The sequence below is a fragment of the Necator americanus genome, chromosome I (assembly GCF_031761385.1).
Source record: "Necator americanus strain Aroian chromosome I, whole genome shotgun sequence".
NCBI classification, from domain to species: Eukaryota; Metazoa; Nematoda; class Chromadorea; order Rhabditida; family Ancylostomatidae; genus Necator; species Necator americanus.
In genome coordinates this window covers 2945579-2963924 of record NC_087371.1, presented here as the reverse complement: position 1 = coordinate 2963924, position 18346 = coordinate 2945579, and the positions used below count along the sequence as shown (strand labels likewise).

Genomic DNA, 18346 nt, shown 5'->3' with positions numbered 1-18346 from the left:
ATTAGCTCTATCGTATGCTTACATTATGCGCACATTTTCACACAGAACAAATGCTTTAATACTTTTGATACTTCTCGAGAAAAGTGTTTAGATCAGTAGCGAAATCAAGAATCGCATTGTAGTTTAAGAAAATCGCCATTTTGATCACTATAAATTCGTACAACGATGAAATCGCAGCGATTTCGGTTACGATTTGCATTTTTCCAAGAGAGACCCCGATTTTGAGCTAACCAATGGCTGTAGCTATCTGTTCTGGAGATAATATTTGGTCATGGTAGTGCAACAAGTGTATTAAAAAAAAAATTTAATCTTCAAACGGTTCGTTCTCGTGTCTTGAAACCTCGAAATACTCTGTCTATGTTTCCTAATAGTGTGCCTATGAGATTTTTTAATGGAACTTTTATTTGCTTCACGTTTCGGCAGTTTCCCGTCTTCAGGGTCCTAAATAGACGTTCAAGAAACCTCGTAGGCAACTCAGAAAAATAATTTGATGTTTTTCGTGTTCTTCGTGAAAGGAGAAAATACTGGACAATCCTCGACCTTCCATTGCTCCATCCGTGTGCTGCTGCCAGGAGGAAATGGTGGAAGAGGGCAGAATCTTGTCGCTGTAGCTCCCTCCTACGAAACGAGAGCAACCAGAAACGATGTTGATTAAAGGAGAGCGAGGTATAAACGATAATAATTTTTTATTCACCATTATCTTTTACCGCTTCTTATCGCTTGCAAAACATCAACGACAAATCGAGTATGGGTTCATTATTCGTACGGGTGGTTCATTTTCAGTCGCCTGAGTCCTCGCTCGCTAACTAACCATGGCTGAAGTAGGTCAACTGTTCCAGGCTACCAGGAGTGATTCTAGTCGCTGATTGATCCGCTACACTACTAAATTCTTGCAGGGACCTGCGACGATGGACATAGAGATCCCAATGGAGGAGGGGGAGCCTCTTGGAGCGACGCCAAATGATAAGTTAGTCATCACCAAGGTGCAAGAGGGAACTATTGCTGATGGGAAACTCAAGGTTACGTTTAACGAGTTCTGGGGTAAAGTGTCGTTGAGGAAGGGGAGGGGGCACTCAGTGGCGCCCTTGTTTCTCGAAGTAAATAATCCAATCAATCGGGGCCCTAAGGCCTAAGCATTGGTCTAAGAGGATCTATTATGACATGTAAACTTAAGTAACTAAGAGAAAAAAAGTAAGTTAAAGCTTGGAGAAGTAAGGATGCCATTGAGTGCCCTCCAATGACATTTTCCCCGAGTTCTGTACGACGGAGTTAACACTGACAAGAAAAAAAAAGGAAAAGTTTCAGATTGGTGACCAGATCACAAAAGTGAACGGGCAACCAATTACTGACCAAAATAGCTTCTTCAAAGCTCTCCGTTACGCTCCTCCTGTAGCTAGACTCACAATTATCAGGTGACCTACCTCAATTTAGTTTAGGCACAGTCAACTTTATTTTTATATATCACTTAACTTAAAGAGACCAAAAGAAAGCTGAAGAACTTGAAGCTCGTATTCGTATACCAGAAGCGCGTGCAAAGCTTATTCAAAGAAGAGATGGATATGTATACTTTGTCAGTTATAATCGAAAAACACACGGCGAGAACTGGCCCCATATTTGGAATTATCTTCACCTGACAAAGCTAGAAATGTCAATTATCTAAAACATGTGCAGGGACCAGTTCTCGCCAGCAACTCGGTCTTGTTAGAAAGGTGTTTTCAACTAAATGTTAGATTTAGCTGGCAAAAATCGTATGGCAACCAAATGGACCAAAACTTGGATTAGGTATCAAGCATTTCCAGAATCGTGTGCTTGTTTCACGTTGTGATCCCGGTTCACTCTCAGCAACACAATTAGCGGTAAGCGTTCTTCCTCGAATTTCATAACAAACAAGGATACAAGTGAGAAAGGAAAGGAAAGGAAAAGAGGAAGAGGAAGAGGAAGAGCAACAGGCAAGGGATGTGAGAGATCGAATAGGAAGAGAATGATCTCGTCTAAGGACACACTGAAGTTGGTTGAATTACTTTTTTCAAGCAAAAAATCCTTTCCAAGCAAAATCTCAGTTTACACTTAAGCTGGCGTCGTTGGCGATGAAGTATGTATAACGAGAGCTTAAGTATAAACTGAGATACATGCTTCATCATCGTTGGCGATCGCACCCAACACTGATGACTTCACTTCCTTTTTCATAGGTATCGATTGTGGGCGGACCTAGGTTACAGCCCGCCCACAAGCCATAACCTCAAAAAATGAAGTCGCTATCAGCGCGTCCGACTTAGTGTGATGTTAACGATATAGTGCATAAAACATGTACCCCAAACACTCCCTCTTTGTTGTTGTGCTTCAATTGGTTATTATCGATCGAGCACCGTCACGCTTCACCTATTTGTGGTAGTCTAACCCGCCATCGCTTCAGCAAAATCTGCCTCAGCGGTAAGAATCCGTCATTTTTAATTTATATGTTTAAGGTAGGAGATCATATAATCGATATAGATGGTGTACCGGTCACCGATAAGGATGTGGCCAGAGATTTATTGATTAAAGCACTGCAGGTAGGTATGCAGAAAGTTATCACTACAGTAATACCTCTACGATGATGATCTTGCAGGAGAAAAAAGAGGTTAGTGCTGTAGTGGAACGTCCTGAAACTATGGAGGCAAAACATTGGACACAACAGGCTCTTGTTACGCAGGTAACACCAAGGATATTTCACCTGTTGGGCAGCAATACACACTTGGACAGTAACAGTATGAAATAAGTCCACAATTGGAATTGGGCATTAGTAGAAGTTGTCCCTGGGAACAATTGATGGAATGACTAAAATAAACGCTAGGTATATATCAAAAAACTAGCATTAGGGCGTTCCTCCAGAAATCCGGGCTTTACAATATTGTGCATGTATGCGAGAACTAGTCTTCAAGAGAAATTCACTCCCTTCAACTTTCATTTTTACAAAATTTGCAACATTTCTGATGGTTTAAAAATCCATAAGAACAGTTCTCGCTCTTCGATGATGTCAACAGAAATGAAGCACGTGAAGAAAAGAAAAAGAGCAGAACGATAGAAGCAATGAAAGAGAAACGATGAAAATTTGAAACCGAAGTGATTGGCGCAGAAAGAAAAAATGAGACCGAATGAACTAACTGTTTGGCACCAAGTACAGTTAATTTCATTAATGACTATTTGCAATAAGCAGTTTTCGCTTTCACAGCATTTAAAAGCAAGAATAAGGACCATTTCCTTCGGAACAAGATTAGTGATGAAATAAACATATCATTACGATGCGTCGTGAATCAAAAAGGGCAGCGCAGAGTCCAAAGTGATTGTTTAGCACAAGATTGAGATCCTGCTACTTGAATAGAGGTCAGGGACTAGTTCTCGCTTAATCATCATTGGTTAGAGCTGGGAGATTTTAGCAGTCAGAATTATGTTACAGAAACGTCGGCAATCTTAATGAAAGGTGATAGAACATTGAAAAAAAAAAACGCCTCAAGAGTTTATTTCTTACTTGGGAAGAAACGAGAACGTGACCACGTCGAACAAATATTCCATTTGAAAAAAAAAAACCAGGCGAATATTGAACGAAAAATCCGGCGAAGAAAAGCGATACCATCAAAACTCACGTTACAGATTTCTCAACCGCCATCCGTGCAGATGAATTCGGACGTTCGTGCAATAGCAGCCAGAGAACGTGCAAGAGTGAAACAACCGAAACAGGTACCTAATTGGAAGATTATTTTGCTTGACAGTATACTGTACATTCGATATTTATGGTTGATCTACCTTTTACGATAATTGCCCAATAATTGCACTATCCTCATGTTTATCCTTTTATAGCAACCGAAATCCATTCTTCGGCAATCACAAAACACAAAACCGATCCAAATCAGCGAAGACGTAGCCTCGCACATCATCGCTTCCGATAATGAAGGACGAGCTCTAAGACCTGTCAGAAAGTAGATGATATTCAATCAAATAAAAGATCCACTTGTTCTTATTCCACCAAATATATGAATAATTTGCTTGAAAGAGTATGCAGAATTGAACAATGAAACGAATTAATGAGAAAGCCATCGTTTACACTATTTGATCAACACTGGGGAAAATCAATAATAACAAAAAGATTCATAATGGATATATATAGTAGGTTAAAAACGACATGAAGCACTGCACAGTTGCGTAGGCGGTTGCGCTCGAACGCTCATGCGGTGGTGCGTGGCGGTTAGGATCGAGGTAGGACCCTTGCTAGCAACATTATGCACCGTCCCACCTCGACTGCAACCGCTACCTTCACGGCGCCCTACTATAATTTCCAGAAAAACATAATATGAACAAATAAATAAGTAATAAATCCAGAAAAATAGTACAGTGAGTTCAAAACGAACAGAAACCTACCGCCGTTGCGGCTGCGCCCGAACCGCTTGCGGGGAAGCCAAGGGCTCCGATCGACGCGGACTGTGGTTAACTCGACTCGGACACCAGGGGAAGAGTGGAGCTAGAGAGGGTCTCACCTCGATCAGCAGCAAGCAGCTTTCAAGTCTTTTTGATCCTAGTAAGGTTTTACTTTGCTTATTTTTACATTTTTACTTCCATCGCTCGCGAAAAACGATCATATTTGCAATTAGATCAAATGTACTGATACTGTAATAATTCATTAACTCCCAAAAAACGCTCATATAGGTCAAAACAACCTCAGACCTGGTGTAGCCGTGTAAGCGGTTGCGCTTGAAATGAAGTGATGGTGCCACTATTTATAGTTATTTATAGTTTATAGGTTCAAAACGACATGAAGCACGGACAATTCCGTAAGCGACTGCGCTGGCTGCGCGGTGGAGCGTGGCGGTTGGGGTCGTGTAAGGATCCTCGCCACCGCAACCGATCTCTGCAGTTCGCCATGGTCCCACCTCGATTCCAATCGCTGTCTCCACCGCACCGCTTCCAGCGTAGCCACTTACGCAACTGTCCGTGTTTCATGTCGAAGTTGACGCCTACGCAATTGCATGAGTTACCCAGGTCGTTTTGGCTCGAGAGTATTCAAAGAGTTATCCTTAAGTTCAAAAAAGTGCAAAATGCGAAGATACAACAATAATACGTATCATAGAACGACTGACTCTTTTAAAGCATATACATATGGTGAAATAGACAAATATTTTTATATGGAGCTGTAGAAATTAAAGAATAGAATAAATAAAAGGTGAGAAGATAAACGAATAAATCCATATCACGAACCAAGCATTTTCGATCCATAAGAGGGTCAAGACGACACGGAGCACGGTGCGGTTGCGCTCAAAGCGGCACTTTGTAGAAAGCGGTTTGAATCGAGGTGGGACCATCGCCCCAAGCAGCGAATAATAGTGCCAGCAACCCCGTGGATCCAAACCGCTACGCTCGTGCGCAGCGCTTCGAAGAGCAACCGCTTACGCAACTGCCGTGTTTCATGTCGTTTTTGACCTTACTATATTCGACCTACGCTCGATACGGCTGATCGATCCCCTTTACGACCGCCAATCAAACTGCAGCGCTGAATCACTTCGTAATATTCTTCTCTAGGGGTCATCCACTGTTCCTAAACATAATATTGTTATACTTTTATACTCTTATTGTTGTATTAGTAATAATAGAGTTTGATATATACCACTATATTATCACAAAACACCGCTCATGTTGTTGATTCACAACACGAAATTAGCGCTTTTACAAATTCTTCTCGTCTAGTATATGCCCCAATTCCTGGTGAACTCACAAATCCTGAAGAGCCAAAAATGGTAGGAGCGCGTAAGGTTTCGTGTTTTAATTCAGCAGATTGGGCGGCGGTGTAGGTGGTTCCGTTGTGTCTGCACGATCGATCGATGGTTCTAAAGCACCTTAGGTGCCAACCAAGGCTTTGATTCCTCCTGTGGTCGTTAAATTTGTACCAGATTTGTCTGGGAGGATAAAAACACTGACCTCATTCAACCGGCTAGCCCTTGCAAGTCATTGTATAGGCCAGTTACCCGTTCGTAAACTTCAAACGATTCTGAGTTGAAGTGAACGCGTTAACGCATCCCATGCGGACTGGTTACCGTCGCCAGACACTTTATCCTTATCCTTTCTCAACAGATTGTTTTGATATAAAAAGCTGAACAATTATGGAACTTAAATTCCTAGTCGCCGACGTATGGGAACCACTCGGACTATTTTGTTCACAATCGATTGGAAAAAAAACCTTTTCAAGTGAATGACACATGGGAATTCCAGAATTAAAATAGGGAATGAACTCATTTATTAAAAAAAAAACCTGGCTACACCGCAACTTTCTTCCATTTACCATTTTTGGTTCATTTGTTTAAGTGGTGTGTTTGACTGCAGTTAACATCTGCCCTTTCCACGATTCCCATTTTCACGCAAAAAATGGAGATCTCGTTCGTTGCAGCTTCTTTGTGAAAGCGTTCCTTTGTGAAATATTGCAAATCAACTCTCAAAGGTAACTGCTGTACTATTTTTCCATCATGTTCTTAGTACAATGTAATACATATCCAAACATCCCCAATTACACATTAATTATTATTAATTATAACATTTTCTTAATATCTGAATGGAAAAAAAAACAATCATTCCAGTAAATAACATTTATCCACACAATGAAAAAAAAATAAAGTTTCTGTAACCTGACTGGATAAAAAACGAAGAATATTATTAATATCCGTTTAACATTTACACAACCATGAACTAAAGGTCTCCCACATAAAAAACATAAAAACCGAAGAAAAAAAACATGGAACATAATACAGATTACTTACAACTCCCCGATAGAATCCCTGAAAAGACTAGAAAGAAAGTGAAATCAGTACCATCAGCGAATATGGAAAAAAATCACTGAAAAGATGGCCATTGGAATGAACAGAGAGCGATATGAAAGTGACAAGATCCGAAAACAAAGGAAGAGCAAAAAATAATAATTATAACGCGGGCGAATATTTCAAAGAATAAATCACAGATGTTAAGATTGTAATAAGAAAACGTTCAAAAAAATTCAAGCATACACTTCTTTTCTAACAGGGTCATAACATATGGTCCTGACAGGGGGTATAAATTCAGCTTTCCATGGTTCTGTACTGGGAAATGAACTCTGAAAGTGAAATTACAAATTAATGGAAGGGTACTCAGAATGTTACCAAGATAATCGATCATCTCATCTCATGGGATCTCAAAGATATAAGAAAACCAACCTTGGTGTGACCAAAATTCCATTTCATGACTAGTTCTGTAATCATATCTATGACCGCTTTGTTAGCAAACTGGATGTTAGTTCGACTGAAAAGGGAATGACTGATAGTAGAAAAAAACAAATAGAAAAGAAAGAAGAAGAGGAAAAGACGAAAACTAAAATAGTAGCAATTTTGAATCAAAATATATACAGGGGAGAACCTACTTGTCAGTTTCTAAGATTCCTTTGTTTAGCATTCGGCTGCATATCGTTTCATTCAGCGCAGAATTGAACAAAGGTATACCAAACACACAATCAAGAAGCACGTAATCGTCGTAGGTGGAATTTTTAGGTAACGAGCTAAAAAGCCACAATTTTAAAGGCCTAGTGTAGAAAGATAAAGAATAAAATGTCTGGCGTTAATCAATCCGCTTGGGATCCACCACCACTGTCACTGCAATTCAGAATTGTTTGAGGTTCACGAACGTGTAACAGGCCTGACTTCCGGTGGCTAGCTGATGTGTCAAGTCAGTGTTTTTATTCTCCCAGACAAGTTTTACCAATTTATCGACCCTGAGGGATGACTCGGTGAGCACTAGGGCTGATTCGGACCTCCGATCGATCTCGGAGGCAACGGAATCTCTATCCGACTGCGTTACACCCACCTTAGGCCTGGTGTAAAATTCAGAAATAAATGGAGGGAAGTGAAAGAAAACGAACGAGAACTTTGATAATGTTTACCCGAGTTAAGAGATCTTAGTGTCTGGACTTAGCGCTTAGCCATTTTTTTCATGGTGAGAGCCTGGTTATCCTAAGCTTGCCTTAATAATTTTAAATGAATGAAGTATTTACGAAGGTTGGAGGAAAATGGCCAGATGAGATCCACGGCATATCCAACAATTTCAGTGCTCTTGAATCACAATGAAAGATAGTTTCCTACTATCTCACAGCACAAAATTTGGGACAAGAAGAAGATCAAAGGAAGGAAAATTGAAAGTAAATGAGATGAGCGAATGATGAACATAATAATTCACAACTAAAATGAAGTTAAGCAAGGAACAAACCTCAAAATAGTGTGTGAACCTCGGAGCATAGTGTTATCGTAGGAAGTGATTGATGTTGAGTTTGTTGTTATCACCTTCCGGGAGACTTTCTGATTTAAAAGGACTATATATCCACACAATGAATTCAATCCAATTCTCGACGACAATGCTAGCACAGCAGGATGCTTAGCGAACGATCCTGAAAAATACCTGGATAATGAAACACTCGTGTCAAATTCATAGTCAGAGAATTACTAGAAAGATTAGTTGTCAGTTTTCTGCACATGAATAAACTCAAATGAATGCACATTTTCGTGGATAAGCTGACTTTCTTCTATAGATTGTGAGTACTGCAGTGTAATGTATCGGAAACAAAGTGTTCTAATGGTTGTGCCATTATGTGTCATCATTTCTTCAAAATGGTATGATTAAAATCTCCAAACATATCAGAATATTTCTCTAGCTTCCTAACTTGTTCCAATTTCGTAATTTTCTTCGCATAAAGATAATTACAAGGATCTTACCATCACTTTCAGCCTCATCATCATCAAATGGAAACGGGACATAGACGAGTTCGTCTTCATCAGTGTAATGTGGATATTGCTGAAAGAAAAGTTTGAAATCGAACTAGTAATATTGTCACGGATAGTTAGATATTCACCTGCACAAAAAGTGGTGTCGTTAACAATATATCGTTAAGAGCAATAAGTGAATTATGGGTTGGCATATGTTGTGGTTCATGATTTGAAGTCGTAACAAGAAGTCTAGGTGATTGTGCGATAGCAGATGGCAATCGCGATAATCTCGTGCCTCGTGGAATGTATACTGAGGCTGGACCACTTTCTGCCGCTAAATATATAGCCAGTCGCATCCATGGTGAACAGGCCTGGAGCATAAATAATCACTGTACTTTACCATGGTGATCGAAACTCATACGAAGCTAAGAGAGCTAACCTCAGGTATAGGAGGGCCAATAAATGGCAATGATGATGATGGAACTGTGCAAGCATCGAAGGATAAAGGAGCCATGGATACAACGATTCTGTAAAATTAAAACCTCCATATGTCAAGGAATGGAAGGATTTTTTTACCAACTGAGATGCATAGGAGTTTAGAGAACGTAAAACAATAGAAAGGTATAAATTAAGAAGTAAACAACTAACCCATAAGATTTAGCTAACACTCGTACACGACTTTGTGGATCTAAACTGAGAAGGCTTTCGCCTCTCAGCATATCCACTTCACGTCCCTTTCGTAGACTTCGAAGAATGTCTAAAAGCGCAACAGCATGTTCAGAGTACCGTTGTGCTTCTCCTTCAGCAAAACGATTCACCTAAAATCGCCTTTGTTGTCTTTGTTACAGTATATAAGCGGAGCTATCCATCAAGAAGAGTAGGGAAAGAAAGAAAGATAAGCCTACGCATTCCAGCTGCTCCAGAAAATCTCTCATTTGTTCGTCAGCTAATTTACCGACCTCAAACAACGTAACAGCATGCCCCTCAAAAGTTAAAGTATTGAATCAAAATGGAGAAGAAAGAGAAGCAAACATTCTAAATTCAGAAAAAAAAAACAATTGTTCACCTTAAGGGAGCTCGATAAGTTACCCATCATCAAAAATGCAGCTAAGGAAGAGTCGAATAGGAATGCTGTTCTGCACGAAGATGGTGTTACTTCAGAAGAATTTTGCGACGGAGTCTGCAATAGCATCAGTAAGCAGCAAAATAACGACAAAGCCAATCTAAGCCTGACCGTTTCTTTCACACTGCTGCTACTCATCTGAGTCGTTTGGTCGTCATCATCGTCATCTCCCATGGGGGATGCAAGAGATGCCGACAACTCTCCTAGATCACCAGAGACAGATGTCACCATGTCTTCCCTGCAAAACCAGTCGTCAGATTGTTAGAAGAAAATTTTTAATGATGATATTGAGCTCTGCTCCATGGATATTTCAAACATGCGTAGTTAGTACGAAATCGGCCATAAGTCACTTGTTATGCCACAATTACAAACCTACAGTTTGGCTGTCATTCGTTACTGATACGTTAAAACATCGTGAGACCATCTATGAAAACATTGATTAACAATTGATAAGCCATTATCTCATCAAAACAAGAACACATAAGTGAAAAGCCGAGAAGAGATGAAAATGAACAAAGGAGAAACTCACTGTGTCGGCGAGTTCGGAATGGAAATGACCTGCGCCCAGCTGTAATGGAGTCGTGCTGTCTCCATTCCTGTGACGCGTTTCCTAGCGAATCCAAGTCGACAGAAAACGGATATGGCATTTGCCACGAGGTAGAAGTCTATGTGGAGCATTTCAGCCATCTGCGGAAAAAAAGGATACAAAAAAGTTATGACGAACGATAAGAATCAATGCAAAATACCTGTCTAACTGTAGTTTGATCATCGATAGCAACAAAAATTTTGTAGAGAAGCGTTTCAAAGTAGTCACCAAGGACGCGATTCATTACGAAACCGTCCAATGGTGCAACTGAAACGCATAACAACCTTCTTGAGGTGAAATCAAGGGAGAACACTAACAATCACCATAAACATAGTCCGATTCAACAACTGGAACGTCTAAATAAATGAGGCCGCGATCAAGCAACGTGTTCACAACTGGAACCGGAAGCAGCCCCGCAGCTTGAGGACCCTCATCTAGAAGACAATCCACAATTCGCCGTTCATCCTCTGTCAAGACCTATAAACTGTCAATGTCATGAATGAAAAAGAAAGATCAACCGAGAAAAACCACTCAACCTTAATATCCGCTTCAAGTATACTGCCAGCGCATACAATCCACCATGGTTCAACAACGAGCTTAAAATTGAAACGATAATGTGGTACGACTATAGTCAATCAGACTGAACGAAATTCGATGAAAACGTAATTGAGGGAGGGAGCGGCTCAATGGCGCCTTTATTTCTGGACGCGGACGCCGCTGACTGCCCCCCGTCCCTCTTACTATATTTTTTTCGAAATTCTTTAGAACTTGTTTTACCTTCGCAGGTTTCTGTGGTAACAGTTCGCGTAAAGGACGACTTCGCCGCAAGAACTTCCGGTTCGACCTAAAGTATGTCACGGTAGTAGTTCGAAAAGTTGTGAAAGCTTCACTAATATTTGAGTTAAATGTAATCTGGTGTGACGCAAGTTTGATTCGAAACTGTTTCCACAAATGTTTTCGTCTACAATTGCAAAACTGCCCTTTTATGGCGCACAAGAGCGATAAAGAGAAGGAACAATTAAAAGATAACTGAGAAAAAAAGGACAGAACGGAGTCATTGTTTTGTGACAAATGTCCGATCACTGGAACGATCGACCCAAAAAAGGTACAAGGAACTGTTTATGCCGATTTTCCAATAATAGGATAAGGTCAATCAAAAAAAAGCTCTCTGTCTTTGAAACGCCTTAACCCTTGCACTATACTATACCCTGCATCTGATTTTTTCTGCACATAACCTCAAATGTTTACCTGTTCTGATTCATTAGGTCGATATATTGGTTCCGACCAATCCCGAGTAGTCTCATAGCATCAGCGGCAGTGAAATTTGGCAAGGAATCATATGATTTTTCGGATTGGATCATATCCTGCAAACAGAATTATCCGGAACAATTTAAAAGTGACAGCAACGAATCGTGGAAACCATACCGTAATTATGTTAATATAGTAGTTGAATGGCGTGACTCTTAGCTCTCGAACAATGATATCGGAAAGGTGGTACGGATAAAGCATCAAATGAGATTCACTGTACTTGATAATCATATCGTAGTACGTTTCTTCACTTTTCTTCACGTACCGCACTGAAAGTAAACGGTGATAAGATAACTATCAAAAAGCATTACATACCTAGTTCATCTAGAGCAAAGTTGGATTCAGTTGGATCCATGCCAGCAGGAATTTCATCCTCAAACAATTATCCAATTTTGAAAATATGTCTGTTTTTGTAACTTGAACAACACCATGACTCACTTACTACCTTAGCAAACAATTCGTTGGAACTCTCGAGTACGCCCTTACGCATGGATCCGAAAAAAAAGCTTGATATTTATTGAAACTAACCTAAATTTCCTTTATAACGCAACTGATTCTTTATAGAATATTCCAGTACTAGCTTGTCATATTCTCGTTGTGAGTTTCCAAGCAAAACTCGAATATCTTCCGGCAACTTTTGCCATACTATATTCTCACGTATACAAGTATCCACATCCATGTGGGCACTCTTTCACAAATCACGTGCGTTTACTCTCGGCACGGTAATATGTATATTCGCTACACTACAGAGCTGCAAAAAGAGCAATCGATCATAGAAATAGACGCGTCATCACACGCAGCTAAAAAAAAAGAACTAAGAAATCGTTGGTAAAACCAAAGAAAACATGGAGATGAGACGAAAACAAGTTTCATTTTAATAATTAAACACAGTCCCACATCCAGGAAAATGTGTTGAGCAAAACCATACAAAAAAGTTACATCAACTTTGTACAATTTCCGGATAAACAAATATAATACAAAACAAAAACCTGAGTTATTTTACTGACAATCAACAATTCACAAACAAATGCCTAACGTAAAAAGCAAAACCTAGCGGATATAAAGATTCTCTGTTAAATCGATGATGAACAAATGGGAAAAGGGCTGCGCAAAACAAAAAAAAAACTACACTGCAGCTGATAATATGAGAAGACGTCCTATCCAATTGTTGCAAAAGATGGACAGTGGTCAAAAAACTGACTAGAAAGTTCCTAAAAATAACACCTGCAGATACTGTAGCTCATAGAATGAGGGACAAAAATCACTGAAGAAACTGTGGTACAGTTCCATGCCGCTTCAAACAATGAAAAGCAAAGCGATCATGACGCCAAAATCGAGCTGAACATCCTGGAGCTGTGCATTCTAATTCACGCATTCTTAGATGCTCTCGAAAAATGTGTGCATCCATGTTCTTCTTATCTGCGTAACTGACACCGCATTTCTTACAAGCGTACGGTTTCTCGCCTAAAAATGTAAAATGACGAATGACATTAAAACAAGGCATGAGTCAGAAGGACATAAAAGCGCAGCCATCGCCTTGATGCGACAGGAACAGATCGTTATTTGATGGGAAACATAACAATAATTAGATCAGGGAAACTACATGTCTACTTACACAATCGCTACTGAAATATGTGCAATAATGTGCACAGCAAAATGCAAAATGTTCAGGGAAGAATAGAAGTCTGAGTTTGGATTTATATACCATTGAAAACCAACCCAAGGAATAATCACGGATAGATTTTAGGAAAAATACGCTCAATATAAAGTAAGAAACACACTGATAGTTACAACGACAGAGGAAAAGTGCATTTATCACGAATCTAAAAATATAAGAAGTAGATTTGCTACAGGAAGAAAACGTATTACCAAGATAGCAAGATACACAACAGTAGAATGAAGACTTGCTTGCGATAGTAATATCTCTACGTGAGTGCATGAAATGCTTACCGGTGTGAGCGCGGATATGCCGAACCATATTGCTTTGCACTTTGAAGGACTGGTTACAGTACTTGCATTTATAGGGAGCTTCTAACGTATGTATAGATCTGAAATGATCAAAACAAATATGTAAGCTTGTATGCTACAAAATAGTTAAACTAAATCAGTAATTCTAAGATCTAAGAGAGGAAAATATCTGTAGGAAATGCCGCAATTTTCATTTGAACTCTGGAAATTGGTTCGATAAACAGATATATCAAGTTCTTCCGCACCGCTTATGACTCGAATGTTATGTAAGCACACCACCAAAAATGCATGTACATTTGAAATTCCAAATTTCTTATGCATGACGTGCATTCGTGAACTTCTACATACTTATGGACTTTATTTCTAGCTAGTTCTTTTTTCTCGGCAATTGAAGGCAGATTTAAACAACTATAAATGATCCGCAACTCACCTAATATGCTTCTCTAGTCCGCCCTTTTCCTTGGATCTGTGATCGCAATATGGACATTTAAATGGTTTTTCCATCATCGCCTATAACTATCATTCAAAAATTTGCGTTAATGGGAGGAAAAACAAACGAATAATATGGAAGAGGAATTCTATTAACTGACAACATTATTAATAATAAGGAGGTCAAGAACCTGCATATAGAAAAGTTTTGGATATCTAAGATGAAAAATCAGCTGAAGGATCATTTATTTCAAATACTGACTATTACGAGCACGCATCAAAAAAGGACTGATTTAAGTAGTAAATAAGAGAAGAAAATCGCTAGGCAGTTCATGTTATGGAATGCAAAACACTTCCTGCCAAGGCGATTTCGCAAAACTATCAAAGATCTTACCAATGGAAAGCATTTTTACAACCAAAAAGGAAACCAGAAAGATGGAAATCGTCAAGCATGAACGTTCAAGTCTGTCCGAGTATGATCGATCTTATCTTATTTCCGAACAACTTCATGAGGTTGAAAAAAAAACAGCTGAAAACACTACTCACCCTTTGATCGCCAACAATTAATGGGACTGTGACGTCACTAGCTCCCACAATTTCTGGTAACCCATAACCAAAACTATCAACTGCTGTTGTTTTTCTCTCATTTTCTTGTAGAAACGACATAGTCACAGCCGGTACCGTAACATCGTGTTGACCTTCGCCTAAAAGATAATAATACTTACATACACATAATCAGTGAACATTTATTTCTCTTACTTCAAACATACTTCTTCTAACTGGATAAAGTTTCAGTCAAATATTGACAGCCAGACTACACGAAAGTCATGAGAACCAATAAAAACTTCTAAGACTTACGCAAAGATATCATGCTAGATCCTCCGAGGACAAGGGGTTGATACTTGTTACGAGTAATCCGAGCTGTATTTCTCCGTCCACGTCTAGGTCCCATTACATACTCTTCATAGATGGAATCGTAATCATCTGCTGCTTGAGCGGTAATGTCTTCAGCGGAAGAACCTTGCAAGATCGTAGCACTTTCTTCATCCTTGTCTGAGTCAACCGAACAACCTTAACAAATTACAGGAAATCTGATGTTTCTTTTGATGCAATATACCGTAAAAAAATAATAATAATAAATATTGACGCAGGACCAACATGACGAAGGAGCGTTATTGCGTAATTATTATAATAGAATATAACATAAAAGATTCAACAAAACAAGTAGCATGTGAAAGAATACATATAACTGTTTAAAAACCAACTGCGGACGAAATCGTGGGCGACACCAACAGAAACAGGATGATCTTCTTCGGCTGGACTCGCAAAGTTCATTTCATATTCTCCTTAAAAAGTATATATTTTCAGAAACCGTAGATCACTGCTGCCTCCCACATTGAAAAGAAACGACGAGGAAACAAAATTATTTAAGAACAAGAATGCTTCAAAGTTTGCTTAAGCAGCAGAAGATTAGCAGAACTGCAAGGCATAAAACACAGGTCGTCTGCAAGAAAAAAATTGAAACACTCGCGCAATACTACGTGCAAATACAAAGCGGGATCATAACTAAGAAAACAAAGAAGATGATTCAAAAGAAAAAATGGAACAATGATGAGTAATTGCCTAAATCTACTCACCATACTGAGCCGCATCCTGTTCCTCGCAAGAGAGTAGACCAACTTTATGATCAATGAGCTCGACGAGCTGATTCATGCCAAGGTCGAAAGCAGAAACCCTCAACATTCTAAGGCGTCTACGTCCCACGTCCAGGACACCAGTGTAAGCAAAATCTACCATCGACTTCATGTTCTCTCTGAATATTGCATTTATTTATTTCTTCGTAGCTGAACACAAACCTAAAAACGCAAAAACTCACTACAACATTTATGCTACCCCAGAATCTCAAAAAAGTTTCTAACCCTGAGTTCCTCTAAAGAAATTCATATCAGATGCTGACTACCGAAATAACAATTGTTGCACAGTGAAGTGATAAGTTTTGAGAGAGGGACTTAAACGTACAGAATTTTAGGTGTACTGAAAAAAAACGCCCCAAAAATGGGTTGTGATAGGAAAGAACCATTATCCATGAAATTGGTACGTAAAGTTTGGTGAAACTCTCACTGAACAAGTGTTTAAGTTATGTAACTGTTCCTGAATAAAAATGTCGGTGCAAAACGAGTGTCGTATTTTCGATTAACATAAAAAAAACCCACGAACGTGTCTCACTGGAAAAAACATTTCGGGGTACAAACAAGAAGAAAAAGGTCCGAAAAAAGAATAACGGAAATCTTTTGGAAACTCACGGTGAAATGAGCACGTTTCGTGAATCAATCCGTATTGTGACTGTGCCACTACTCAGACTACCACTCAACGCAGCTTCCAAATGCCGACTATGGGCGCACATCAAAAGGCGATGACATCGAATCACACCCAGACGCTGAAGTAAACACTACATAATAAAAAAAAGGCTAAAAGAACGCTATCAAAAAAGGGAGGAATGGAGTGGAAGGGAAAATCAATAACAGAATGAATAAAAAAAAAAGTACAAGGACTAAAAATGGAACAACACATACACCGGATATGATGTTGCAATCGAAAAACTTAGATTCTTTTCTAAATCGAGCTAATTGTTCTAGGAATCGAATTTCATGCCAGTCGTCATGTACTTCGAGGTCGCTGTCGCTTGTCGAATCCAGCAACTGAAAAGGTAAACAGAGGTTCATAATTCAGAGCTAGGAGTGGTGAGATCAATTAAGATTGTTCTAAAGTTTCTTCTCGGTAGAAAATAATGCAAGTTATTATGTCCACTACTGGAAATCAATCGTAGTGATCTGAAATCACAGCAGGTAGACCAGATTCATAAGTAATCATTAAGATAAACTACTGCGCGTGACGAGACCTTACGTTCCAGGAAGCTTTATGAAGCAGTGAAGCCAAAGATGGGCAAAGAACCCAGAGGTGCTGAAGTAGAGAAATTTGAAGAAGGTGAGATGAATGGAAACGGAAAACGAGCAAAGTAGTAGAACAATGGATGGAGACCATCGTCTATAAAGAGGTTTTTCTGTGTTTTAGAAGAGTATAAGACCAAAAATTTGAAGGATATAAGACTTGTAAGAATAAAAAAATTAAATTAAATTAAAAAATTCAACAAAACTACTGAATCCTTCGGATACTCAGAAGATAGTAGAAAAATACCGCGGCTAATAGGAGTCTTGACTATTTTGCTTCACAAGAAAAAAAACAAGAGTTATGACTTTATTCGAAATAAACGCAACAGAATGTACAAAATTCTAATAAATTACAAATATAGGGGTAAAGTGTAGTTTTCGCGGGCGGGTGCACTCAACCACGCTTTTATTTCTAGAAGTGAATGACTACGTCAGTCGATACCCTAAAACCTAAGCGAATTAGACTTTGAGGATCTATGACATGTATACAAAAGTAATTAGGAGAGAAAAGGAGCATAAAATAATTCTAGAAATAATATTACAGTTGAATACCCCGATTCCCCTTCCAACCAAGCTTTTCCCCAAATATGTTACCTCCTTCAGCGCAGCGCAGCCAAGAAATTCAGCCGCATGAAGTAATTGTGGAGAAGATCGACATGATCCCGTCTGTATATAATCAAGTACCTGTAGGAGAGTTTCCTCAGTGATTCCTAAACCTTCACGATAAAATTTCGTACAATTAAACGTCCCTGAATCCTAACTATAAACTCACCAGTAGCTGTAGGATCGAATTCTAGTGTAGCCACTCCTGTAGGAGCTTTGAGTAATGCTTCTTCCAGACGTGGGCTGAACGCTGCTACCAGAAGTCGATTAGTTTGAGCAATTCTCTTCCCGTTCGCTTCAAATATCAAGTCCAAATGCTTCTTATTCTAGAAAAAGATCAGGATAAATAAAAAGGACCGTAGTATTAAGGATAAGGACTTTTAAGTAATGTTTGTGTTAAATTCTAACATATGAAGGTAATAGAAATGAAAATGTAAGAAGGAATTCTCGATAACTAACCTCATTTGTGAAATACTTGAAAGTATTAAGCGCATGTTCCTCAGGACTGTAAGGAACATCAAAATCGAGGTAGCTCTCGAAATCCGCATTTGTTCCCTCCGGCGGCTGTTCGGATTTTGTTCCAGCAGAATCACCCGATGGACCAGCCTCATCCATAAAAAAAAGCACACCGTGCAGTAAA

At 39.2% G+C, this 18346-nt stretch overlaps 3 protein-coding genes across 4 annotated transcripts; 1 reads left to right on the top strand and 2 right to left on the bottom strand.

The window, feature by feature from the left end:
* Nucleotides 1-812: 812 nt before the first annotated feature.
* RB195_004314 (uncharacterized protein) lies at nucleotides 813-3957 on the top strand (the record flags this gene model as incomplete). Its single annotated transcript, XM_013452614.2, has 9 exons — nucleotides 813-821; nucleotides 897-1019; nucleotides 1306-1412; nucleotides 1477-1570; nucleotides 1737-1856; nucleotides 2466-2549; nucleotides 2606-2689; nucleotides 3628-3714; nucleotides 3835-3957. 9 exons carry the CDS (start codon nucleotides 813-815, stop codon nucleotides 3955-3957), a joined length of 831 nt encoding a protein of 276 aa, XP_013308068.2.
* Nucleotides 3958-5452: 1495 nt separating this feature from the next.
* RB195_004313 (uncharacterized protein) lies at nucleotides 5453-12437 on the bottom strand (the record flags this gene model as incomplete). 2 transcript variants are annotated; one of them, XM_064182097.1, is made up of 21 exons in its annotated part: nucleotides 5453-5563; nucleotides 5741-5831; nucleotides 7020-7105; nucleotides 7206-7290; nucleotides 7409-7543; nucleotides 8248-8425; nucleotides 8751-8829; nucleotides 8888-9112; nucleotides 9181-9268; nucleotides 9390-9559; nucleotides 9647-9724; nucleotides 9808-9921; nucleotides 9976-10102; nucleotides 10394-10551; nucleotides 10611-10717; nucleotides 10774-10927; nucleotides 10987-11046; nucleotides 11228-11294; nucleotides 11699-11814; nucleotides 11876-12027; nucleotides 12287-12437. In XM_064182097.1, 21 exons carry the CDS (start codon nucleotides 12435-12437, stop codon nucleotides 5453-5455), a joined length of 2532 nt encoding a protein of 843 aa, XP_064033364.1. The 2 variants fall into 2 exon arrangements, with proteins under 2 accessions (XP_064033364.1, XP_013308067.2); XM_013452613.2 differs by lacking the exons at nucleotides 5453-5563; nucleotides 5741-5831 and having other exon boundaries at nucleotides 7010-7105.
* Nucleotides 12438-13019: 582 nt separating this feature from the next.
* RB195_004312 (uncharacterized protein) lies at nucleotides 13020-18321 on the bottom strand (the record flags this gene model as incomplete). Its single annotated transcript, XM_064182096.1, has 12 exons — nucleotides 13020-13222; nucleotides 13709-13806; nucleotides 14157-14236; nucleotides 14702-14859; nucleotides 15014-15226; nucleotides 15421-15501; nucleotides 15793-15968; nucleotides 16459-16592; nucleotides 16729-16854; nucleotides 17698-17813; nucleotides 17876-18032; nucleotides 18166-18321. 12 exons carry the CDS (start codon nucleotides 18319-18321, stop codon nucleotides 13020-13022), a joined length of 1698 nt encoding a protein of 565 aa, XP_064033363.1.
* Between the last annotated feature and the right edge of the window lie 25 nt (nucleotides 18322-18346).